This window comes from Salmo trutta, chromosome 33 (assembly GCF_901001165.1).
Source record: "Salmo trutta chromosome 33, fSalTru1.1, whole genome shotgun sequence".
Classification (NCBI taxonomy): Eukaryota; Metazoa; Chordata; class Actinopteri; order Salmoniformes; family Salmonidae; genus Salmo; species Salmo trutta.
Genome location: NC_042989.1, coordinates 26,309,328 through 26,335,378, shown reverse-complemented (window position 1 = coordinate 26,335,378; position 26,051 = coordinate 26,309,328). Strand labels below are relative to the sequence as shown.

The following is a 26,051-nucleotide window of genomic DNA, read 5'->3' as shown; positions in this document are numbered from 1 at the left end:
TAGCCTTCATCACCGTTTCAGGTAGCCTTCATCAACGTTTCAGGTAGCCTTCATCAACGTTTCAGGTAGCCTTCATCAACGTTTCAGGTAGCCTTCATCACCGTTTCAGGTAGCCTTCATCAACGTTTCAGGTAGCCTTCATCACCGTTTCAGGTAGCCTTCATCACCGTTTCAGGTAGCCTTCATCAACGTTTCAGGTAGCCTTCATCACCGTTTCAGGTAGCCTTCATCAACGTTTCAGGTAGCCTTCATCAACGTTTCAGGTAGCCTTCATCACCGTTTCAGGTAGCCTTCATCACCGTTTCAGGTAGCCTTCATCAACGTTTCAGGTAGCCTTCATCACCGTTTCAGGTAGCCTTCATCAACGTTTCAGGTAGCCTTCATCATCGTTTCAGGTAGCCTTCATCATCGTTTCAGGTAGCCTTCATCAACGTTTCAGGTAGCCTTCATCACCGTTTCAGGTAGCCTTCATCAACGTTTCAAGTAGCCTTCATCAAGCTTCCCACAATAAGTTGGGTGAATTTTGGCCCATTCTTCCTGACAGAGCTGGTGTAACTGAGTCAGGTCTGTAGGCCTCCTTGCTCACACATGCTTTTTCAGTTTTGCCCACAAATTTTGTAGAGGATTGAAGTCAGGGCTTTGTGATGGCCACTCCAATACCTTCACTTTGTTGTCCTTAAGCCATTTTGCCACAACTTTGGAAGTATGCTTGGGGTCATTGTCCATTTGGAAGACCCATTTGTGACCAAGCTTTAACTTCCTGACTGATGTCTTGAGATGTTGCTTCAATACATCCACATAATTTTCCTACCTCATGATGCCATCTATTTTGTGAAGTGCACCAGTCCCTCTTGCAGCAAAGCACCCCCACAACATGATGCCGCCACCCCATGCTTCACGGTTGAAATGGTGTTCTTCGGCTTGCAAGCGTCCCCCTTTTTCCTCCAAACATAACAATGGTCATTATGGCCGAACAGTTCTATTTTTTGTGGGGGAAAACTCATTCTGATTGGCTGGGCCTGGCTCCCCGGTGGGTGGGCCTGGCTACCAAGTGTGTTATTTCCTTATATGAACTGTGACTCAGTAAAAACGTAGAAATTGTTGCATGTTGCATTTATATTTTTGTTCAGTATAAATACAGAATAATACAAAATGCTCTGAGACAAGGTTGAATTTTCCATCTTTCTAGGTTACTAATTGTGTTTGGCCCAATATCTGTGATGTCACCTGCATTTGGCTTGGCTCTTGTTTAATTATGTTAGAGAGGTATAGTTGAACCTGCGAGGGGTCTCTCTTGCTCCTTGTCCCCCTCGCTCCCTCTCCCCAGGCCCGGAGCGTTTGTGGGGATCCCTGTCTGTCCCGCCACAGTCCAGTTCACCAGCACCTGCTGTTCGTCCTGGAATAGCAATGCTCCACCTTCCCTCCAGCATGCAGAGACTCATAATCCCGTTAGCGTCATTAAGCTCATTACTGGACTAACTGCCTGTCTTTCCCCATGGCTTACACCCTGGAACCTACATGGGAAAAGAGGGTTGGAGAAAGAGTGATGGAGAGAGAGTGATGGAGAGAGAGAGAGAGAGAAAGAGTGATAGAGAGAGAGAGAGAGTGATGGAGAGAGAGAGAGTGATGGAGAGAGAGAAAGAGTGATGGGGAGAGAGAGAGTGATGGAGAGAGAGAGAGTGATGGAGAGAGAGAGAAAGAGGGGCAGACAAAAAGGGAAAGAGTGGGAGAGACTAAGGTGAAGAGGAAGAAGAGAGATAGGTAGAGAGAGACGGAGAGACAAACAAAGAAAGGGGGCAGATGGCGGCAAGAAGGGAGAGAGAGGCTAGAGAAGGTTAAAGGTCACCTGGAAGGTTCAAGTTTACGTAGGTTCACTGACACCCTACCTGAACTTGTTGTTGTCACTACTGGAACCCTGCTGTGAGGCCATGAATGGGCTGACTTCTTGGCCAAGCAGAGTTTCCCTTCATTAACAGGGTTGAGGAGGGAGATCTCATGCCACACAGCTGATGCCTATAGTAAAAGTGCCTCTCAGGTACTGGGCTGAGAAAATCACAGTGAAATTACTTAAAACAACAATATCCACGATATATTCTCTTTGACTGATACCATTAGAACAGAGACAGGGAATGTTGACCTAAAATGCCCTCAGTCATATTTGGCTTCGTAATAAGGAAAACAAAGGAGAGGCAAGTCAAACTGTGGATCTGTGAGAAGCAGACACCACTTTCCTCAGAGCTCATGTTTTGACTAAAGCTGATGTCGCTATTGTGCCCAACAATCCTGCAAATCAAAACATTATTTCCACCTCTCTGACGTTTACTATTATGACACTTGGAGTAACATGGTGGATAATTCAATTCTGTCTTCTATAATGTATTCATGGTTCCTCAAAACATTCCCTAGACATAAGTCAGTAATGAGGTGGATGTTGACGTACAGTACATGGCTCAGCCTCTTAGCAGGCGTACTGTCAGTGTGTTGTCACAGCTCAGACCGAACAGTGCAGATGATCTCCTGTCTCTTCCCCACCCTCTGTAACCACTGGGAACGTTGTATAGTACCGTATGGCCGCTCCTTAGTGATGTGTACATATACTGTCACGTAAAAAGGCATTTCCTGATCATAAGCACACTGCGATAAACCCTTTGATTTGAGATTGTTACAGAACATATTTCTGATTGGTGGCTCAGTAGGGTTTGTTTCCCACCACTCTAAAGACAAAGTGGTGTACATGCTAATGTTTACTCTCAAAGCAATTGAAGAACTGAGCGATTCAGTATATAATATCCCCTCTTCCTGTCTTCGTCTCTCCCCCTGTCAGAGGCAGCTGGAGGCCCACCAGGAGGAGGGCATGGTGGTATCCCACATGGTGGTGGCTGGGGTGGGTATCTGGATAGCTTTCAGCTCTGGGTCCACCCTCCGACTGTTCCACACGGAGACGCTGGAGGATCTACAGGACATCAACATCGCTACACCTGTACACAACATACTGGCTGGTAAGATACATTATAACATTACCACACCTGTACACAACATACTGGCTGGTAAGATACATTATAACATTACCACACCTGTACACAACATACTGGCTGGTAAGATACAGTTTAAGTCGGAAGTTTACATACACTTAGGTTGGCGTCAAGGCCTACCTTCAAACTCAGTGCCTCTTTGCTTGACATCTTGGGAAAATCAAAAGAAATCAGCCAAGACCTCAGAAAGAAAATTGTAGACCTCCACAAGTCTGGTTCATCCTTGGGAGAAATTTACAAACACCTGAAGGTACCACATTCATCTGTACAAGCAATAGTACGCAAGTATAAACACCATGGGACCACTCAGCCGTCATACCGCTCAGGAAGGAGACGCATTCTGCCTCCTAGAGATGAATGTACTTTGGTGCGAAAGTGCAAATCAATCCCAGACCAACAGCAAAGGACCTTGTAAAGATGCTGGAGGAAACAGGTACAAAAGTATCTACATCCACAGTAAAACGAGTCCTATATCGACATAGCCTGAAAGGCAGCTCAGCAAGGAAGATGCCACTGCTCCAAAACCGCCATAAAAAAGCCAGACTACGGTTTGCAACTGCACATGGGGACAAATATGTTACGTTTTGGAGAAATGTCCTCTGGTCTGATGAAACAAAAATGGAACTGTTTGGCCATAATGACCATCGTTATGTTTGGAGGAAAAAGGGGGAGGCTTGCAAGCCGAAGAACACCATCCCAACCGTGAAGCACGGGGGTGGCAGCATCATGTTGTGGTGGTGCTTTGCTGCAGGAGGTACTGGTGCACTTCACAAAATAGATGGCATCATGAGGAGGAAAATTATGTAGATATATTGAAGCAACATCTCAAGACATCAGTCAGGAAGTTAAAGCTTGGTCACAAATGGGTCTTCCAAATGGACAATGACACCAAGCATACTTCCAAAGTTGTGGCAAAATGGCTTAAGGACAACAAAGTCAAGATATTGGAGTGGCCATCACGAAGCCCTGACCTCAATCTTATAAAAAATGTGTGGGCAGAACTGAAAAAGCGTGTGCGAGCAAGGAGGCCTACAAACCTGACACAGTTACACCAGCTCTGTCAGGAGGAATGGGTCAAAATTCACCCAACTTATTGTGGAAAGCTTGTGGAAGGCTACCTGAAACGTTTGACCCAAGTTAAACAATTTAAAGGCAATGCTACCAAATACTAATTGAGTGTATGTAAACTTCTGACCCACTGGGAATGTGATGAAAGAAATAAAAGCTGAAATAAGTCATTCTCTCTACTATTATTCTGACATTTCACATTCTTAAAATAAAGTGGTAATCGTAACTGACCTAAGACAGAATTTATACAAGGATTAAATGTCAGGAATTGTGAAAAACTGAGTTTAAATATATTTGGTTAAGGTGTATGTAAACTTCCAACTTCAACTGTACATGATAACATTACCACACCTGTACACAACATACTGGCTGGTAAGACATCATTATCATGTCACACTTGTATGCATCTTACAGCACTGTCAACACATGGTATGAACAAGTTCACTGCTTTACACAAGATACTCTAGTATAGTAAGAGAGACATTATTGCCAGCCCAGAAAACACATTTTCTCTAACACTGTAGATCATAGCATCCTAAAAAAATACCCACTCAACACCACCCACCACACACTCAAAGGTGAACCTCACCTTCAGGATATCAGTATACAGCAGCACTGTTTCCATCCTCAGCCCACAGTACTGTGATTTATAATACAGATGCAATCTTATCAACTCTGTTTGCACAAACCACCAGTACCCATGTAATTTTGTTCACTTTGTGTCCTCCAAAGTCATTGTTTGGATCCTTATGGTGGACTGGGAATGAACAGGTATTTTTTTTGCAAGAAGAGAGCAGTCCTCTGAAAGTAGAAATGGATCACATTTGACAGTCAGTCGTCAGGTCGTCATGTACTTGAGTGTGTTTTTCTCCAAATATCAAAGGGCTGACTGGCTCAGTGACTATCTGTAATAAGATCACAATCACGGTGTGTGCATAGATACAGTGCATTCGGAAAGTATTCAGACCCCTTGACTTTTTCCACATTTTGTTACGTTACAGCCTTATTCTAAAATTGATGAGTAAAAAATGTAATTTAATCAATCTACACACAATACCCCATAATGACAAAGTGAAAACAGGTTTTTAGAAAATGTTGCTAATTTATTACAAATTACAAACAGAAATACCTTATTTACATAAGTATTCAGACCCTTTGCTATGTGACTCAAAATTGAGCTCAGGTGCATCCTGTTTCCATTGATCATCCTTGAGATGTTTCTACAACTTGATTGAAGTCCACCTATGGTAAATTCAATTGATTGGACATCATTTGGAAAGGCACACACCTGTCTATATAAGGTCCCACAGTTGACAGTGCGTGTCAGAGCAAAAATCGAGCCATGAGGTCGAAGGAATTGTCCAATTAGCTCCGAGACAGGATTGTGTCAAGGCACAGATCTGGAGAAGGGTACCAACAAATATCTGCAGCATTGAAGGTCCCCAAGAACACAGTGGCCTCCATCATTCTTAAAATGGAAGAAATTTGGAACCACCAAGACTCTTCCTAGAGCTGGCTGCCTGGCCAAACTGAGCAATCGGGGGAAAGGGCCTTGGTCAGGGAGGTGACCAAGAACCCAATGGTCACTCTAACAGAGCTCCAGAGTTCCTCTGTGGAGATGGGAGAACCTTCCAGAAGGACAACCATCTCTACAGCACTCCACCAATCAGGCCTTTATTGTAGAGTGGCCAGACGGAAGCCACTCCTCAGTAAAAGGTACATGACAGCCCGCTTGGAGTTTTCCAAATGTGCCTAAAGGACTCTCATACGATGAAACAAGATTCTCTGGTCTGATGAAACCAAGATGGAACTCTTTGGCCTGAATGCCAAGCAGCATGTCTGAGGAAACCTGGCATCATCCCTACGGTGAAGCGTGGTGGTGGCAGCATCATGCTGTGGGGAGGTTTTTTAGCGGCAGGGACTGGGAGACTAGTCAGGATCGAGGGAAAGATGAACAGAGCAAAGTATAGAGAGATCCTTGATGAAAACCTGCTCCAGAGCGCTCAGGACCTCAGACTGGGATGACGGTTCATCTTCCAACAGGACAATGGCCCTAAGCACACATCCAAGACAACACATCCAAGACAACACCTCATCCATTATTACCATAAGGTTTGGTACTTTGCTCTCTCCAGATGCACCCCGACATACTGTGGGAACAAACTACAGGAACACAGACAGACTAACTACATACTATTTGTGTATTAAGAGGGTTTCAGAAGTCCAACAGAGAGCTGTGAGACGATGTGTGTTTAAGTGAACTAGTTTTCTCAGCAGTCTTTAGTGTCTGAGATCCTATTGCAGACCTCCTGCAATCTGGCTTGTTTCAGGAAACCTATAAAAAACTTACTAGCCACAACAAAGTACAACACATGGGAGTTCCATAATATTTGATAACTAATTTAAGCAGTCTAATGTAATGTATTGCATTACAGCAAGGGACATCATCATTTGCCTGACAACTCAAACTGAATTCTTCCTCTGATCTATCGTTCGCTACATACTTCAGTCTGAGACTGCCGTCATTTAAGTTGTTTGTGGTGATGTCAAAATGAAGTGGTGTTGTACAGAACAAAGTCATCAGCGATTGGATAATCTCTAACCAATCAGAGTATCACAGCCAATAATGAATTTTCGAAACGCTGCTTTACCCACATGTGTTTTGGCTCTGGCCCAACCAATTGGTTTATGGGACCAATCAGACAGTCTAAAATGGATTTTCATTCTAGAAATTGCCGGGGAGGTACTCGGATCCAGACTCATTGCGGAGAAGAAAATAACTTCCGTGGGCGTAGCGTTTGGCCAGAGCAATGAGTTTGGGTAGCCAGGCAAAACCATTGTATCATGGCTTCGTTGCACAGTAAACCTTATTAAATCTTGGCATATGTCCCATCATGCATGCTTTAGTTACATATTCAATAGGGCTTCAATGTTTGATTAGGCAATTTAGTCAAGTCTTGCATAAACTTAAGGGATCACTTTGTGGTTGTTTGTGGAAAAGCAAGAGTACACTTTCATTCAGCACATCATGCTTTGAATATCCAGTCAGTAACTTACCCTACACCTAGCCTTCTGAGAAACTCAGCCCAACAAGTTCTGAGGTTGAGCAGTAGAATGGCTTTTAACAGAGATGTGAATGATAAGCTTATCTGGATTACTTATTACCTAATAAGAGGCATCAACCACAGAGGAAGTTTCTCTGAAGGAGAGACCTCAGACCAGCGACTTGAAATACTTCCTCCTCTAGGCCAAGGCTGTGTGCATCACATTACGGTCTGTGTGTATTACCAAAGAGCTGACTTCCTCTGATAACAGCGATGGGTTAATGCCCTATCTACAGTATCTCTCTGTCATGGGACTCTGCTTTCCTTCTATCATCTCTTCCAGTGGACCATCCAACTGATCCAACCCCCCCGTATCACCCTCACCTGGATCTCTTCAACCACGGTCTAAACTGGCGGCCTGCACTGGCTAAACATGTGCATGTGATTTGTCAGGGCAAGTTCAGATCTCTCTCTGTGGAGGGAGTTGTATTGTTTGCCCCTGCAAGCCTGGGTTTGGCTTTCCACAATGTTCCACCTTGGCACTTATTTAGTTGTTGGCAGCTGCTGTCAGATTGATTGACTAGGCCAGAGAATGTGCTGTTTCTGCAGAGCCTGCTGACTGTTGTGCCATTCAAGCTGTTTGGATGCAAGAGGACAGGACGATCAATACCTGTTAATAGTGGAGGGTGATGGATGCAGTGACTTTATATTCTCTGCATCGCTACATTCTTGAGGTACTTGAGTAGTATTGTTCAGGCTAAAGAGGTGACTCCAGATGCACCCCGACATACTGTGGCAACAAACTACAGGAACACAGACAGAATAACTACATACTATTTGTGTATTTAGGGGGTTTCAGAAGTCCAGCAGAGAGCTGTGAGACAATGTGTGAATTAGTTTTGTCTGAGACCCTATTGCAGACCTCAGGAAACACAGGTTCAGACAGGGGGTTCACAGTTGCCGGAGGGGGTTTACAGTTGATGGCATAGAATTGAGAGTGATTGAGTGTGAAATGTCCTCAGTGTTCAAGGTGGGGTTGTTCTCCTCCTCATGCTAGCTCATGTTGGAACGATTCCTTGTAAATCCTTTGATTGCACTGAGGAATTCCTCACAGATATTTCGCAAAACTGTGGTCTCTGGCTGTAATTCGGTTTTAGTTATGTCCAATTGAATTTCAGAGTGATTATTCAAACACATGCTTTGGTGATTACTTACAGTACCTCCTCTGCCCTTCCTTAACCCTTTACCGAGTTGGGTTTGGTTGATTTCAATTTGGAAAAACGTTCTGAAAACCTTCCAAAAACCACCCTCTAAATACAGTTTGTTCTCACACTGTGTCTTTGATGTTCCCTAGACCAGTGTTTCCCAATTCTGGGCCTCGAGAACCCCTGGCCCCAACAGCACACATTTTGTTATAGCCCCGGACAAAAATACCTGATTCAACTTGTCAAGGGCTTGATGATTAGTTGCCAAGTAGAATCAGGTGTGCTTGTCCGGGGCCACAACAAAAAATATGTACTGTTGGGGTTACTTTAGGACCGGAGTTTGGAAACACTGCCCTACACTCTTATAAAAAAAGTGTTCCAAAAGGGTTCTTCGGCTGTCCCCATAGGATAACCTTTTTGGTTCTAGGTAAAACCCTTTTTGGTTCCAGGCTGAGCCCTTTTGGGTTCCATATAGAACCCTCTGTAGAAAGGAACCCAAAAGCGTTCTACCTGGAACCAAAAAGGGTTATTTCTACCTGGAACCAAAAAGGGTTCTTCAAATGGTTCTCCTATTGGGACAGCCGAATAACCCTTTTAGGTTCTACATAAGAGTGTAGAAGATGAGTCTGTAGTGAGTGCAGGAGAGGAGTGTCCGTATCGGCGGCTTTGTCTGGCCTGACCTAAATATCCAGTCATGTGGACTCTAATTGGGACAAACATGGAGAGCCAGTAAACAACACCTCCAGCCCTTCATCACCATGTTGGCCCTGGGACTGCCTGGAGACAGAGGCCTGGAGACAGAGGCCTGGAGACAGAGGCCTGGAGACTGTAGTGCTGTAGCCTCTCTGGTTCCAGACTTTGGCCTGATATGAACCATCTCTTAGTAAGATAGAGTCAGTGTTTTCTATCTAACCCACCCCACTGCTTGTGTAATATCAGTGTAGTGAAGGTTATATGTTTCCTATCTGAGCCCCCTGCTGTAATTCAGCATGCTAGTTGTGAGGGATAATTGCAGATCAAAGCAGACCTCTGGTGTGGGATCTGGAACAGGCCTGGGCCATGTTGATGCTGGTTCAGGTTTATTTTGGTTTGGCCTATGGGTGGAAACTTCAAATATTATGAAAGGAGAATGTTGAGAAATGCACCCCAGTGTGTGTGTTTCTGGTAACCGGGGGCCCTCATGACAAGCACATGTGCGGCGATGGGTTATGCTGCTCTGTTCTCTGCTGGGTGAGTAGCACTGTAGACTCAGGACTGATGTTCCTCAGAGGGGTGATCTCTGGAGGAGCTAGGGGTCGGGAAGAGAGATCAGCGGCTGATTTGGCCAAAGCCCTGGGGGATTATGGGAGGGAGAGGACTTAGCTGCGGCGCTCTTACTGCAGTGTATGATGGGTAATGCCACTCACAACTGGAGCCTTGACAGACTTTCTCAAACAGTCATACCATACTCCGTCCGTTATGACGGTTTTGTCAAAATGCATTTGCATTAACAATTATTGGCATTTAACATGTTAAGGGTATTCTGGACATTTTCTGTTCACGCTTTGCAATGCTGCGTGTTGCCATAGTAACGCTTATTGAGGATGATGTTAACAAGTACCAAGTTCCACATAATAAGTCACTAAATATTGTTCACTAGACGACACAATTTATCACGTCCTCTAAAAGGTGCTGTTAGCGTAACAATTACTGTGTTTACAGTATAAAGTGATATTTTACTGAATTTATTTGTGACGAGGAAGACCGGACACACAGCCCTTTCTGTCCCAGCCTGCATCAGTCTTTCTGAATAGAACCACAGTTGCTTGCTTAATTACGACATTACGGTTCACTGTTTGTTTGTTTGACTCAAAGTGGACTATAATGGTGGTCTTTTGGTGAAAAGAGCTGTTATTATTTTTACTCCTCTTTCGGTTGCCCTGGAGACCATTGGCTGTTAAGCATTATTGCTGTAGTAACCTCCCCACACACTAAGCAGAAATACCTCCCTCCCTGTTACTGTCCCACGGCTCGCTGGAAGGGGCACATTAACTGTGTTCATTCTCATTTCTAGGAGACTTCTGAATGTAAATACCTACTTATCTACTACTGTGAATGTAAATACCTACTTATCGCCTACTGTGAATGTAAATACCTACTTATCTCCTACTGTGAATGTAAATACCTACTTATCCCCTACTGTGAATGTAAATACCTACCCTACTCCTACTGTGTTAAGCTTGACCCCAGAAATCATTAAGGTCAACTATTAACTATCAACCTTTTTTAAAAAGCCCACTGTTCAGAACGTTTTGTGCATGACTACAGCCCCCTGGATTACTGCTCCAAACTGCTCTCTACAACAGAATTTAACACAAACTCTGCAGATTCAGTATTGATGCGTTGGTTCTATTCTGTCCGTAGGGAACCAGAGGGTCTCAGTCAGCAGTCTGCTGGTGTGCCATGGTCTGCTGCTGGTGGGGACCAACCTGGGGGTGACAGTGGCCCTCTCTGTCCCCAGACTACAGGGAATCCCCAAGGTCACAGGTGGGTGCATCTTCCCTGAAGATTATTCCAGATTATCTAAAAATCCCAATGAGGAATTATATGGCAAACCATCCATTTGCTGTCATTTGTTTTGGGGTAAAGGAAGGGATTTGGGTACCAAGTGCTTTAAGGACTTTATCAATCTAACTGGAGCACAACATGGGTTAATAAGCCTCAGTCATTATCCTTCAGGTCCCAGCCCCTGCCTTGATATTTTAGTGGAGCCTTTCTAACAATGATACTGTCTCTTAATTGATATGACTCAAAGCTAGTTTCCATGTGCCTCTGGTCTATGGAATTCTTAGTCTCTGGGGGCGACTGCCAAAAGTGGGCAATTTGAAACACATATGTAGTTACTAACAGTGTTTTCCAGTAAATTGATAGTGTATATGGAGTAATGTGTGTCTGGATATTTGGCTGTCGTAGGACGGGGCATGGTATCCTTCCACGCCCACCACGGCCCAGTAAAGTTCCTCACCATGGCAGCCGCGGTGTGCAACCGGCCCTCCGGCAACCCAGGCAGCCCAGGCAGCAGCCTACCTAGCCAGCCAGGAGACACCAAGGATGGGGAGAAGGCCCAGGTCTCCCAACCTCCAACCCCAGGCTCCACACCCGCTCTAGCTCCCACCCAGGGCCGGGGAGTGTGGCTGGGAGAGGCAGGCTGCACCTCCATGGCCATCCAGGACTCCCTGTCTTCCTCCTGTGGCTCCCTGGCTCTGTCCCAGGGCTCTCTGGAGCATGGGCCCGAGGACGGGGCCATCTATGACTTGGTCAATGATCTGGCCCACCACCAGAGGGGCAGGAGGGTCCAGAAGGTGGATGTCAGCTCTCTGCTGGTGGTGTCAGGGGGGCTGGGTCACCACAGGGTCAACAGGAAGACCAAACAGTCCCGTCAGGAGGAGACGGTGTCCAGCATCATGGTGTGGCAGATCCCTCTACTCAACATGTGAGAGACCAGAGAGTAGAGACTAACTAGTACAGTGTAACAAGGTGAGTGGAGCCATAGTCACTGTAGTATTCAATAGTGTTAATGGTTTAATAACCATAATCCTCCTCATTCTCTTATTCTCTCACTTTCTCCTCAAAGACTGAGGATGCTGCAGTTCCTACTTGAAGTCAGTGACACTCGACTCAGTGACACTCAACTCCAAAGGATATCCATTCATTCCCATGGTTGTCTGGACTTTGGGATCAATCAACTCAACTATGTGTCTTATAATGAGAAATACTCCAGAGGGCATCCCATGAATAATATCAAGAGTTTCTGATATCTCCTACCCAGTGACCTTTAGCCTTCTGTTCATGTGGGACATTCCTATTGGTAATGGGTACAAATGGATCAATACACTCTAACCACTTAATAATGGCATCTGACATGAATCCAATGAAGAGAACCTGAATATATAGAAAAACCACTGAAATGTCCCTAATGTCATTCATATTATGTCATTTTGAAAGAGGACCGATGAAATGTTACTTGTTATAACATGGCTAATATTTTGTGTGACTGAGACGTGCCTGATCACCAGAGTGTTGATGGCACAATAATTGTATCCGGGCTACTCACGTAGACAGACATCAGACATTCCCATTTTCCTATGTATGTCGACAGAGTTTGAGGAAAGCCAGGCAAGGTGACTTTTCATCTCTGTTGCTTTGAACAATGTCTACTCCGACACTTCCACTGTTAGGAACAGGCATTCTTTGGAGCCAAACCCTTCTCATGATCATCTCCATTGGCCAGTCTATGTTCTATGAATTGGGTCTGGAGGGTGAGTGGTTGCTGATATGAGGTATGATGGGACTTCCTGGCTGGCCAGGTTTCCAGTAGATCCTAAATGGAGGAAGAGTCTCTAACTGTAACCAGATGAAAAGAAGGGGTTGTTACTTGCCCAAATAAATGTTTTGTCACTAAAGGATATTTAAAAAATGTATCTAAAGCTTTATACTTTTGTGCCATTTTGTATGTACTTCTGTTGTGTATATTAACACTATAAATGTTTTATTCAGCAGCTTTGTGTATGTTTTATTTCATGTATGCATGCTCAGCCTGCTCACTTTATTTCAACCAAAAAAGTTGCACTAGTTCAAATATACTACCAGTAATGTATAGCCTCTGGTATTTGGTCCAATACCAAGCTCTAAGAACAACTCTCCACACTTACCAACAAGCACTACACAGCTGATTCAAATAACCAACTCATCAAGCTTTAATTATTTGAATCAGCTGTGTGTAAAGCTAGGGCAAAGAATTGGAACGCCGACTGCGAGCTAGGTGCAATCGCCCAACATCAGTGCCCAACCTCACTAATGCTTTTATGGCTGAATGGAAGCAAGTCCCCACAGCAATGTTTCAACATTTAGTGGAAAGCCTTCCCAGAAGAGTGGAGGCTGTTATTGTAGCAAAGGGGGGACCAACTCCATATTAATGTCCATGATTTTGGAATGAGATGTTCGATGAGCAAGTGTCCACATACTTCTGGTAATGTAGTGTATGTACAGTGCCTTCAGAAAGTATTCACACCCCTTGACTTTTTCCACATTTTGTTGTGTTACAGCCTGAATTTAAAATGGATTTAGATTTTGTGTCATTGTCCTACACACAATAACCCATAATGTCAAAGCGGAATAATGTTTTTAGTAATTTTTACAAATTCATAAAAAATATAAAGCTGAAATGTCTTGAGTCAATAAGTATTCAACCTCTTTGTTATGGCAAGCCTAAATAAGTTCAGGAGTAAAACTCTGTGTGCAATAAGGGTTTAACATTTTTGAATGACTACATCATCTCTGTACCCCACACATACAATTATCTGTAAAGTCTCTCAGTCGAGAGGTGAATTTCAAACACAGATTCAACCACAAAGACCAGGGAGGTTTTCCAATGCCTCGCAAAGAAGGGCACCTATTGGTAGAGCCAGGCCCAATCGCCCAACATCAGTGCCCAACCTCACTAATGCTTTTGTGGCTGAATGGAAGCAAGTTCCCGCAGCAATGTTCCAACATCTAGTAGAAAGCCTTCCCAGAAGACATTGAATATCCCTTTGAGCATGGTGAAGTTATAAATTACACTTCGGATGATGCATCAATACACCCAGTCACTACAAAGATATGGGCGTCCTTCCTGACTCAGTTGCCGTAGAGGAAGGAAAAAACACTCAGGGATTTCACCAGGAGGCCAATGGTGACTTTAAAACAGTTACAGAGTTTAATGGCTCTGATAGGAGACAACTGAGGAGGGATCAACAACATTGTAGTTACTCCACAATACTAACCTAAATGACAGAGTGAAAGAAGGAAGCCTGTACAGAATAAAAAATATTCCAAATCTTGTATCCTGTTTGCAATAAGGGACTAAAGTAAAAATGCAAAAAATGTGGCAAAGAAATTAACTTTTTGTCCTGAATGTTTGGGGCAAATCCAACACAACACATCCCTGGGTACCACTCTTCATATTTTCAAGAATGGGGGTAACTGCATCATGTCATGGGTATACTTGTCATCCCCAAGGACAAGGAGTTTTTTGGGGGGATAAAAAGAAACAGAATACAGCTAAGCACAGGCAAAATCCTAGAGGAAAACCTGCTTCGGTTTGCTTTCCAACAGACACTGGGAGACATTCACCTTTCAGCAAGACAATAACCTACATAAGGCCAGTTAACCCACTGTTCCCTGGGCGCCGAAGACGTGGATGTCGATTAAGGCATCCGCCTGCACCTCTCTGATTCGGAGGGGTTGGGTTAAATGCGGAAGACACATTTCATTTGAATGCATTCAGTTGTACAACTGACTAGGTACCCCCCTTTCCCTTTCCTTCCCCAAATATACACTGAGTGCACTAAACATTAGGAACAGACTCCAAATATTGAGTTGCATCCCTTTTTGCCCTCAGAACAGCCTCAATTCGTCAGGGCATGGACGACAAGGTGTTGAAAGCGTTCCACAGGGATGCTGGCCCATGGTGACTCCAATGCTTCCCACAGTTGTGTCAAGTTGGCTGGATGTACTTTGGGTGGTGGACCATACTTGATACAATTGGGAAACTGTTGAGCGTTGAAAAAACCCAGCAGTGTTGCAGCTATTGACACACTCAAACCGGTGTGCCTGGCAACTTCTGCCATACCCCGTTCAAAGGCAATTATTAAATATTTTGTATTTCCCATTCAGCCTCTGAATGTTACATGTTCACATTCTGTCTCAATTGTCTCAAGGCTTAAATTCCTTCTTTTAACCGTTCCTCCCCTTCATCTAAACTGATCAGGTCACTTCCCTGTGGCTCAGTTGGTAGAGCATGGTGTTTGCAACGCCAGCATGGTGTGTGCAACGCCAGCATGGTGTGTGCAACGCCAGGGTTGTGGGTTCGATTCCCACGGGGGGCCAGTACAAATTTTAAAAAAAATGCATGAAATGTATGCATTCACTACTGTAAGTCGCTCTGGATAAGAGCATCTGCTAAATGACTAAAATGTAAATGTGACATCAATAAGGGATCATAGCTTTCACCTGGATTCACCTTGTCGGGCATGGAAAGAGCAGGTGTTCCTAATGTTTTGTACACTGGAGTTGCTTACCAAGACGAGTGGCCTAGTTATAGTTTTGACTTAAATTGGCTTGAAAATATGGCAAGATTTGAAAATGGCTGTCTAGCAATGACCAATGACCAACAACCAACTTGACAGAGCTTGAAGAATTTTAAAAAGAATAATTTGCCAAAGTAATTCTAACATGTATTGACTCAGGGGTGTGAATACTTATGTAAATTAGATATTTAGTTTTCAATACATTTGAAAAATCTTTTAAAAACATATTTTCATTTTGTCATTATGGGGTATTGTGTGTAGATGGGTGAGATCTTTTTTTAATCAATTTTGAATTCAGGTTGTAACACAACAACATGTGGAATAAGTCTAGGGGTATGAATACCCCTTTTAACCCTGTGATGATATTGGTTGTTTTGCTGGTTTTTAACTATTTAAAAAGTCAGGTTTGTAATAATTTGAAAGACTGGCCTGAGGGGAGAGATGCTTAAGCAAAAAGGTGTGGTATATGGCCAATATACCACGGCTAAGGGATGTTCTTAAGCAAGACGCAATGTGGAGTGCCTGGATACAGCCCTTTGCCATGGTATATTGGCCATATATCACAAACCTCTGAGGTGCCTTATAAACTGGTTACCTACTAATTAGAGCAGTAAAAATAAATGTTTTGTCATACCCGTGGTATACACGGTCTGATATACCACGGCTGTCGTCAGCCAATCAGAATTCAGGGCTCGAACCACCCAGTGTTTTATTATGTATATAGCCCATGGTTTACAGGGGAAGTTGAAGCAATGTTCTTCCTTTCAGACTGAACTATTATGGGATGTTGTAGCATACAAAGCAGAAGGCAGTAGCCTAGTACATTTTCATCTGGACACATGGGTCTTTAGAGTTACAGTACCCCACTAGGGAAACACAAATGTTTCCGATGTATAGTAAACAGCTGACTCGTTACCCGTTGGGTTTGCTTTAGAAGTACAAGGCTTTATACAGTGGCGTGGAATTAAAATCGGGGCGTTTGTATAAGAGGCTGTAGTAGGGTCTTACCAATGACAGGCTTATAACGCACGCAGGGGCTCAGATCGCTGAGTTTCCCTCATGGTAAATCGCGCACAAGGCGTGTGAAGGAATGTCGCATCTTCACCTCCGGTTGCCTCCAGCTCGTGCAGTGTGCAAACCCGGCAGATGCGGATAGCCATGTCTGTGTATGTGCAGTTAATACTGAGAGGGGGTGTGGTCTACTCTAGATCAATAACCGTCGGTCGGTAGTCTACTGAAAAAGGCAAAACAGAGTAGGGTCAGCAGAAACGGAGATCCCTGATCCATGCTGGATTGATTTTTGATGCTCTCTATGCTTAGTTTAGACGCACTGTAGAGCTGCAGGAGGACATTGGCGACATATTTGTTGTGGATCGGTACTCTGAAGTACTAACTAAGTCCTGTATAACGGTTTGCGTTTGGTTTCAGACAAGACGTAGCTACAGTGAATTTTCTATTATGAGTTGTGAAGGAATAACAATGATCCATTTACCCGGAGACTATTTGTCCTGGAGCTCAATTAACAAGTGATATGTCGCTAATGGACGTGGAATTAGGGATTTGTCCACTTTAACGAAATATCCTCTATATACAAGGGAAAAGACAGCCGTATTGCATTTGTGAGGTTCTCCTATTTTCAAGATTGGGGCTACCTTCCATAACGGCTTTGTGTGTGAGACTGATGAGAGCAGTCCATTGAATTGCGCTGCCTGCATCTAAAGACGTAAGTTGGCTACTCTATAATAATATTCATGCTATTTTGGCCAATGTTTTATATTAGTCGAGATGCATTACCATTTCCATCTTTAATGATGATTTAGCCAAACTGTAAATTTAGCCTGGAATAATTGCATGCGTTGCAATTAGGCTATATTGCGCACAAGGTTCCCAATTTATATTTCTTAACATTTCATTGTGATGAATGGATGTATTAATCAATTTCTATTAACCTATGACACAATTTGACTGCGTAATGTGCGCTTGGACGGATTTCCTTATCAACCTCGCCTATCGTATTCAACAAGAATCTATCTAGCAGTCAGCAGTTGCCACTAAAACTGTTGTGAAACAGGCAAGAATAACTAAGTACTACCGGGTCACGGATTTTGGGAATTCTTCAGAATAAGAGTTCCCTTTGGTATACTTATATTTTTTTACCTATACTTTTCCCCCCCTACCCTAATTGGAGTAAACCAACAGACAACAATACTTTTACCACAGGAGGTTAGTGGCACCTTAATTGGAGAGGACCGCCTCGTGGTAATGGCTGGAGCAAATGAGTGGCATGGTATCAAATACATCAAACACATGGTTTGATGCCATTCCATTTGCTCCGTTCCAGCCATTATTATGAGCCGTCCTCCCCTCAGCAGCCTCCATTGACTTCTACTGCTACTTACATCTATTTCGCTCACATCTATAGTACCTGTAGTTAAATAATTATTCATATATTCCTAATTTTCTCTTTCTAGAAGTGCTGGATTTTCACCCACAGTGGCCAATCCACTATTCATTCTGATGTTAACTCCAACCTTCCAATGTCCACAGATTAACCCACCAGTTTAACGCCATTTTGCAATACATCCCTCCATTTTACTATGATGTCTTACGAGGGTCCTGAACCTCCCTATTTGTAAGATTTCTACCATATTGTCCTAAATATAAATACTTTACCCAAGAGTATAATGATATTTACCATTGACTGATAGTGTTTTTCCAGATTCCCTAACAATACAGTTTGCAGGTCAATCTAAACCCTGATATTATGTCATAACAACCATTCCTGGACCAGACTCCAAAAGCGAGAGCCACCAATGGCCAGTACCAGAAAATATGTTCTATTGATTCTGTTTCCTCGTTGCAGAGTCTGCCCAAGACAGACTGTTCAATGCCCCATATATTGAGTTTTCTTTTTGTAGCAAGTATTTTATATAATAGCTTAAACTGAAATGAACGGATTGATGTGTCAATTGTTGTTTCAAATGTCAGTTCATAGACCCGATGCCAAGGTATTGGGACATCAACCTATTCCTATGCTTATTCTTGCTGGTGGAATGGAGGTGCCACCGAGCATGCACCGTATGTGCGATTCTCCCCCGAGGGTCGCGATTCATTTAAATACTCGATTAGGATGATCATCCAGTAGGTCATGTGTGTTAGCTGTTAATATCTACAATAATTCACTTGGTACTCAATTCACACTGTCTAATATCATTATAATAGGCCTAGAATTAATATTTTCCTGCACAAGTGCAAATGTGCAATTAGACTATAATAATATCTGTATAAATAAAAAAGTATGTTTTCTCTTAGTGTCTTTTACAATAGAGTTTAGTGCATTTGGAGAAAACATAAAAGCTACTCCATAAATCTCTGTAGATATGCCAAACTAGGCTCCATTTGTTTCTTGTGGAGTAAGGGCGCCCCTCTGAGTTTTCAAGTATCATTGCCAACAATTGACATGTTTTAGTTATTTGAAACTTTCATATTTCAATATATATTTCTCTTCTCCCCTAAAGTGTCAAATAGGTTCAAGAGACAAGACCTGCCAAGATCTGTAGGAGTGATTCCAGAAGACTGTGTTGGATTCTCCTCACTATGAACACTGAGGATCTGAACAGCCACTAGCTCTGATCAGACAGGATGAATGACAGACAGAGACAGAGAGGAGGGGTGCACACGGTCATCTTCCACCACCCCATCTGCTCGGACCTCCTCTCCTCCCCCTCGGATGAGGACGGGGGTGTCTGTTCCCTCCCAAGGAAGCAGGAGGGGAACACTAATGTTCCAGACCTGGGATTCGTACTGGGCGACCAGGGACTCTGTCGACAGAGCACACCAGTTACAAAGGAGTACTTGTTGGATGGTGGTACGGTGATTGGGCATCAGCACTTTGACCGTCCACAGGGTGATGGATCACACATCTCAAATACAGATCAGTTTCACATTACTGATCCTTCTCATCAAGCACATACATCTCACATACCCAAGCTTGATGCTGGTAAAGACCAGAACTGTACTCATGGCAGAAACGGTATCAGTGAGGATATGAATGGACCGAGGGAAAAAGTGCCCTGCAGTGGGGGTCCCTCTCTATGCTTCAAGGGAGAGGCCAGAGAGGAAGCTGAAGGGTCTCTGTCCCTCTGTAGAGAGAGCATAGTGAGGAGTCAGTGTCACATCACAAACGTCACTAACTCCCGGGAGCAGGGGACCGCTGCGCCTGACACTCATTGTATCATCGCGGGCAACCAGCCAACCATACAAGAGCTGGGGTGCTTGTTCAGCCACAGCTCTCCCGCAGAATATGACACATTGTATGGACAGTCAGGGCTTGAGTCGAACCAAGGACACAGGGGCAGTAGTGGCCATGGTGGGGTCAGTAACACAACGCCTAAAGAGGAGCCAGATTTAGTGATTGAAGTCGGTGGCCAGAAAATCAGTGTTCACAAGTCTGTTCTGGCAGGGAAGAGTGACTATTTCAAGGCTCGTCAGTCGAGAGACATCCTGAAAGTGAAAGGGCTGAACTACAAGACCCTGACCATCCTGATAGACTATATCTACACCTCTCAGATGAATGTACACAAGGACAATGTGGTAGAGGTGATCACAGGAGCTAAGATCTTACAGATCCCATGTGCCGTCCAGGCTGCTATGGACACCATGTCAGAGCAGGTCACAGCAGAGAACTGTTATGAGATTCTAACTATCGCCAAGAAGCAACGACTCAACGAACTGAAAGAGACGGCCTATCGCTTCATGAGTGACAACTTCCTCCAGATCCTGCAGGACCCAGCGGTGTACGGGCGTCTGACGGGGTCGGAGAGGGATCTGGTCCTGAAGAAGAGAATGGAGGGGAAGAGGTCCCTGATGGTCGCTGAGATCAACGATGTGTTCGACCGTGTCGGGAGCCGACCTCAGAGTCGCTGTAACAGTCGACCGCAGAGCCCTCTGTCCGCGGCGTTCTTCGAGGAGAACCACATGATTTACAGCTTCAACGAGGCAGCCAATGACTGGAGACCTCTGACTCTGATGCCGGAGGACATTAACACGAAGGGCTGTGGGATCTGCACCATGTACAACTACCTGTTTGTGGCCGGTGGGATAAAGGGATACGGGGATAAGGGCAAGGTCTCAGACAAGGTGTTCTGTTACAACCCCATCACTAACCGCTGGAGCGAGGTTCGACCGCTCAACCAGGCGCGGTCGCAGCTCAAGCTAGTGTCTATGGAGGGTAACTTGTACGCCATAGGAGGGGAGTGTTTGTTCACAGTGGAAAAATACGATCCTCGGACTGATAGATGGACCACAGTGGCTCCCTTACCCAAAGGGGCGTTCGCTGTGGCCCATGAAGCCACCACCTGTAACGGAGAGCTCTACGTCTCTGGAGGGTCTCTGTTCTACCGTCTCCTAAAATACGACGCCAAGAGGGACGAGTGGCAGGAGTGCCCCTACAACAACAGCAGGAAAAAGTCAACCGACATGGTGGCTCTGAAAAGCTTCATCTACAGGTTTGACGTCAACCGTGACCAGGGGGTCACTGTGTTCAAGTACGACACCATAGTGAAAATGTGGCATGACTGCGCGTCGCAGCGGCAGGGCAGCCCTCTGCCGTTCAGGTGTGCCGTCATTGGAAACTGCATCTATTGTGTGAACAAGACTCAGACTCTGCAGTTTGTGGTGGAGGAGGACGGCTCTTACTTTGTAGAGGAACCATTCAAGCCACCACTGGAAGCTAAGGGCATACTCTTCCCTTTCATCCTCAGTCTGCCTGAGAAGACTGACAGATTCGTGTGATGTGACCATGGATCACTGATGCTACGTTACAGACGCCCATCAATGTAATATAGTGGGCCTTAAAATAAGATGAACCTTTTTCACCTTTATTTTCCCCTGTCCAGTGTACCTGCTCATAATGGGATGTGTTTCTTTGCATGGCGAGTTAACAGGACAAGCCTTAACAAGGACTACTTTTACATGTTGAATGAGTGCAACCAGAAATGCATCTGACTCTACACAATGAGATAATGACACACATAGTCGTTTTTGTTTGTTGCTGCATTTCCCTGTGTTGAGTTTTGTATTGTGTACTTTTGTAATTGCAGATAGTTAGAATAGATATTGTTTTGAATATTGTTTGCTGGCTGGTGGCTTTTAGCCAAAAATCAACCCGCTGAGTTGGAATAGTCTGAATGAGGGGACAGTTGAAGTATGTTCTAAGTGACTGACACAGCTGGCACACAGAGGTCCTATACGCAAATGACACAAGCGAACCCATAAACAACACAAGGCCTGCTACGGTGGTGATGTCTGCTCTATGAAGGAACAGTGGGAGGGCTACAACATTCACACAGCCCCAAGGCCTGATACCAGAACTGCCCTTGACATTACTTCACAAGGCCATTGACCAGCAGGAGCACAATAAGCCACATGTATCTTCTACAATAATTATATTTCATCAATGAATAATGTTGAAGAGCACAATGCAATTATGTATTAATGCATTACCACTGGGCACACACTGGTTGAATCAACGTTGTTTCTACTTAATTTCAACGAAATTACATTGAACCAACGTGAAATAGACGTTGAATTGACGTCTGTGCCCAGTGGGTTAGGTTCAAAACCAGTGCCCACCTATTTATTCAAAACTACTACCCAACTATTCATTCAGAACCATTAACCAGCCTTCCAGGTTGTGTCAAAGACAACACTCCACCCGCACATACAGTTGAGTTGAGTTTCAACACACTAGAAACAAGGTGAATTATTGCAGCATAAGAGTGGTTCTGATTCTGGGGATCGGGTTAGGTTCCTGAGATTGATTGAAACAGGCCTTAGGTGTGCACTGATGTTTACACAATGCAGGATTGAGTCAGCATACTGTAGATATGAGGGATGGTGCTCACTGCTTACTGCTCATTCTTACACCTGGATCACACCAACAGTATCATTGCATTTTGGTACACCAGAAGTACATTCATTTCCAATGGAACTCTGCGTTTGCCTTGCAGCATTGCATTACAGAGGCAGATGCTGTGCATTCTGTGTGGTGCATACATTGGATGTATCGAACGTATGCATGAAACTCTATGCGTAGACGGCTTGACAGAAATGGTAGCAGAAGGTGAATGATGAACTTTTGTTGCACACATATCCAGATGATGCTGCGTACCATTTTGCACAGCGACGCTGTAGGTTTGATCGAAGCGTAAGACCTCACATTTGCTGGTTTGATACGACATATCAAACCCTTTCAGATATTTCACTAAATAAATATATATTAAATATATTTGGGTGATAATATCCTAGATCAAAAACACTCTTATGATCTCTCTAACATCCACACGCAACACTAGTATTAGCAACAATGTATCAATGTTGCTGTGAAAACAAGGGCACCACACTCGCTGCTACTACTCTTCCTGGGGTCCACACAAAACATGACACAATGCAGAATGACATAATACAGAACATCAATAGACAAGAACAGCTCAAGGACAGAACTACCCATTATTATTATTATTTTTAAAGGCACACGTAGCTATTCTGTTCTTTAACATTCTTCAGAGAAGTGAGGAGTCATTTCTCGTATGCAGGCCAGGGGAATTTGCCCTAGTCCTACCGATAATGAAAATGCTATTATGTTGTCATCTCCCACAAGTATTGAGCCAGCCAGAAAGACTGTGACTGTCATACACAGTATGTACTTTCAGATGCTGTTGAACTGTCTCTCAAGTACTTGACTATTTCAGTATCATTTCTGATGATGAAGCCGTTTGCCCATATTAGATGATGTAGTCTGTCCCTTTATAATGCATTTAATCATCTCGTCCACACACCATTTAGTCGGAAGGATATTTTGCATCAACTTCAGCTGTGTTCATCTGTTCTGTTAAAATATGCCTAATCCCTTTTACATTTACAATATTGGAAATGGGTCCAATAGCACTCCATCTCCTTGCGCTTCCTTAGGAATTTGACATATTTGTTTGCGTTTAGCAATAATACATCAATTGGGAGTTTTGTTAATACGTTGGATTGATTCAGTGGAATTTATTTGGTGAACAAAATGCTACTACTACATTTGGTAACAGTATCCTTGAGAGGCTGTTGTAACTGTGATGACTGAGTAGATGTGGACTTATTCGTCTGGTATTTTGCTGGCTGCCGTCAGTGTGTAGTGAAGCTTTTGTGGGCTGTTGGTTTTGGATGATGAATGCTTGAAAGTACAGTGTTGGTTGAAGGCTTTCTTACTGCTAATTAGCATATTAAATAACAGCTAACAAACTAACTGTTGGATGATGTATTTCAGTCAAAACTAAGTGCTGCAAATAAAATATTTAGTGTTTGAAAAAAGTTTCAGTATCATTTTCTATAGTGTGTTTTGCAGTATGGATGGCGAGGTCCTTATCACTGACAAATTATTATCATTATAATAATTATATTTTCTTGGTACAGAAGCGCCAACTACTGGACAATGACTGTAAGTAACACTGTGTCTGTCACAATGTCCTGTGCTTGTCATTTCTCTCTTGAATGAAAACAGATGAATTGACTAATAAAACCAGCCATAACTGCGTTCTGTATTAATACATTATTGTATTTGCTCCCCTTAGTGAAAAGATACATTTCTTCTCTCCTATACAGTGCTGAGGCAGAACGTTGGTGGGTTTGAAGCTACTAAAGCCGGGTGACTTCAGCAGGTCCTGCTGTCTCAGCATCATCTCCACTGTACACCTCAGGTCTACTGTCAACAATTTCTGGACTACCAAACGTAGTCTTAGAGAAGTAATTCACGTACGTGGACACTGTTGGCTCCTCCTATTTGACAATTGATATTGAAATATTATGAGTAAATGTACATTTTATTATTAGGGCTAGTAGTTTTTCCTGAAAAACTTGCACCATCAATAATATACAATGAAACAAAATATGTTGTTAGATAGATTCCTAACCCTCATACAGAAGAACTACAGGTACCAGTGTGCTACCTCAGAGAAAGGAGGCAGGATATCGGCCCACTGCATGATTTCCTGTGTGGAGCGGTTGATGGTGACGTTCATGATGCTCTTACATGTCTGTCTAGTTGAGCGCTTGGCCAGGGGGATGAAGGCCAGAACAAAACAGGCGGCCACGTTCAATGCCCCCGCAACCACAAAGCCCAGGTTGTAGCTTCCTGTCATGTCATCCAAACTGACCGGGACAACAACAAGGGTATGACTGAGACTTCAAACAACAAGGGTATGGCTGAGACTTCAAACAACAAGGGTATGACTGAGACTTCAAACAACAAGGGTATGACTGAGACTTCAAACAACAAGGGTATGACTGAGACTTCAAACAACAAGGGTATGACTGAGACTTCAAACAACAAGGGTATGACTGTGACTTCAAACAACAAATATATGGCTGAGACTTCAAACAACAAGGGTATGACTGAGACTTCAAACAACAAGGATATGACTGAGACTTCAAACAACAAGGGTATGACTGAGACTTCAAACAACAAGGGTATGACTGAGACTTCAAACAACAAGGATATGACTGAGACTTCAAACAACAAGGATATGACTGAGACTTCAAACAACAAGGATATGACTGAGACTTCAAACAACAAGGGTATGACTGAGACTTCAAACAACAAGGGTATGACTGAGACTTCAAACAACAAGGGTATGACTGAGACTTCAAACAACAAGGGTATGACTGTGACTTCAAACAACAAATATATGGCTGAGACTTCAAACAACAAGGATATGACTGAGACTTCAAACAACAAGGGTATGACTGAGACTTCAAACAACAAGGGTATGACTGAGACTTCAAACAACAAGGGTATGACTGAGACTTCAAACAACAAGGGTATGACTGAGACTTCAAACAACAAGGATATGACTGAGACTTCAAACAACAAGGATATGACTGAGACTTCAAACAACAAGGATATGACTGAGACTTCAAACAACAAGGGTATGACTGAGACTTCAAACAACAAGGGTATGACTGAGACTTCAAACAACAAGGGTATGACTGAGACTTCAAACAACAAGGGTATGACTGTGACTTCAAACAACAAGGGTATGACTGAAACTTCAAACAACAAGGGTATGACTGTGACTTCAAACAACAAGGGTATGGCTGTGACTTTTATCATCACACTACTTTTATGATTTTCTTTCATGCAAAGACAGTGATGCAACCTCTGTCTGCAAGTCTGCCAAAAAGATGGGTTTGACATTTTGATCCAATTCAGTCATAGTTTGGTTGTACTGACATGGCTAATACTCCTCCAACTTAAGAATACCTGTTCGCCCAGGACTGCGTGGCCGCACATGACTCCAATACCATCATTACGTTTGCCAACGACGATGAGACAGCCTATAAGGAGGAGGTCAGAGACCTGCCAGTATAGTGCCAGGACAACAACCTCTCCCTCAATGTCAGTAAGACAAAGGAGCTGATCGTGGACTACAGGAAATGACTGTAGTGGAGCGGGTCAGGAGCATCACTGGGGCCGAGCTCCCTGCCATCCAGGACCTCTATACCAGGCGGTATCAGAAGGTGGCCCTAAAAATGGTCAAACACTCCAGCCACCCA

At 43.7% G+C, this 26,051-nt stretch overlaps 2 protein-coding genes across 3 annotated transcripts in view; both read left to right on the top strand.

Annotated features, from left to right (window-relative positions):
- The window catches only part of LOC115172759 (rho guanine nucleotide exchange factor 10), an 86,950-nt gene extending 74,063 nt beyond the window's left edge, over nt 1–12,887 (top strand). For both annotated transcript variants that reach the window (XM_029730493.1, XM_029730492.1), the window contains 4 exons: nt 2,825–2,999; nt 10,753–10,875; nt 11,302–11,865; nt 11,963–12,887. In XM_029730493.1, the coding sequence (XP_029586353.1) occupies nt 2,825–2,999; nt 10,753–10,875; nt 11,302–11,825 (822 nt within the window). In that variant the 3' untranslated portion in view covers nt 11,826–11,865; nt 11,963–12,887. The remainder of the gene's footprint in view (nt 1–2,824; nt 3,000–10,752; nt 10,876–11,301; nt 11,866–11,962) is intronic.
- A 3,586-nt stretch (nt 12,888–16,473) lies between these two features.
- On the top strand, nt 16,474–23,810 carry LOC115172760 (kelch repeat and BTB domain-containing protein 11). Its single transcript, XM_029730494.1, has 2 exons — nt 16,474–17,178; nt 18,974–23,810. Exon 2 carries the CDS (start codon nt 19,098–19,100, stop codon nt 21,246–21,248), a length of 2,151 nt encoding a protein of 716 aa, XP_029586354.1. The 5' UTR covers nt 16,474–17,178; nt 18,974–19,097; the 3' UTR covers nt 21,249–23,810.
- The last annotated feature ends 2,241 nt before the right edge of the window (nt 23,811–26,051 follow it).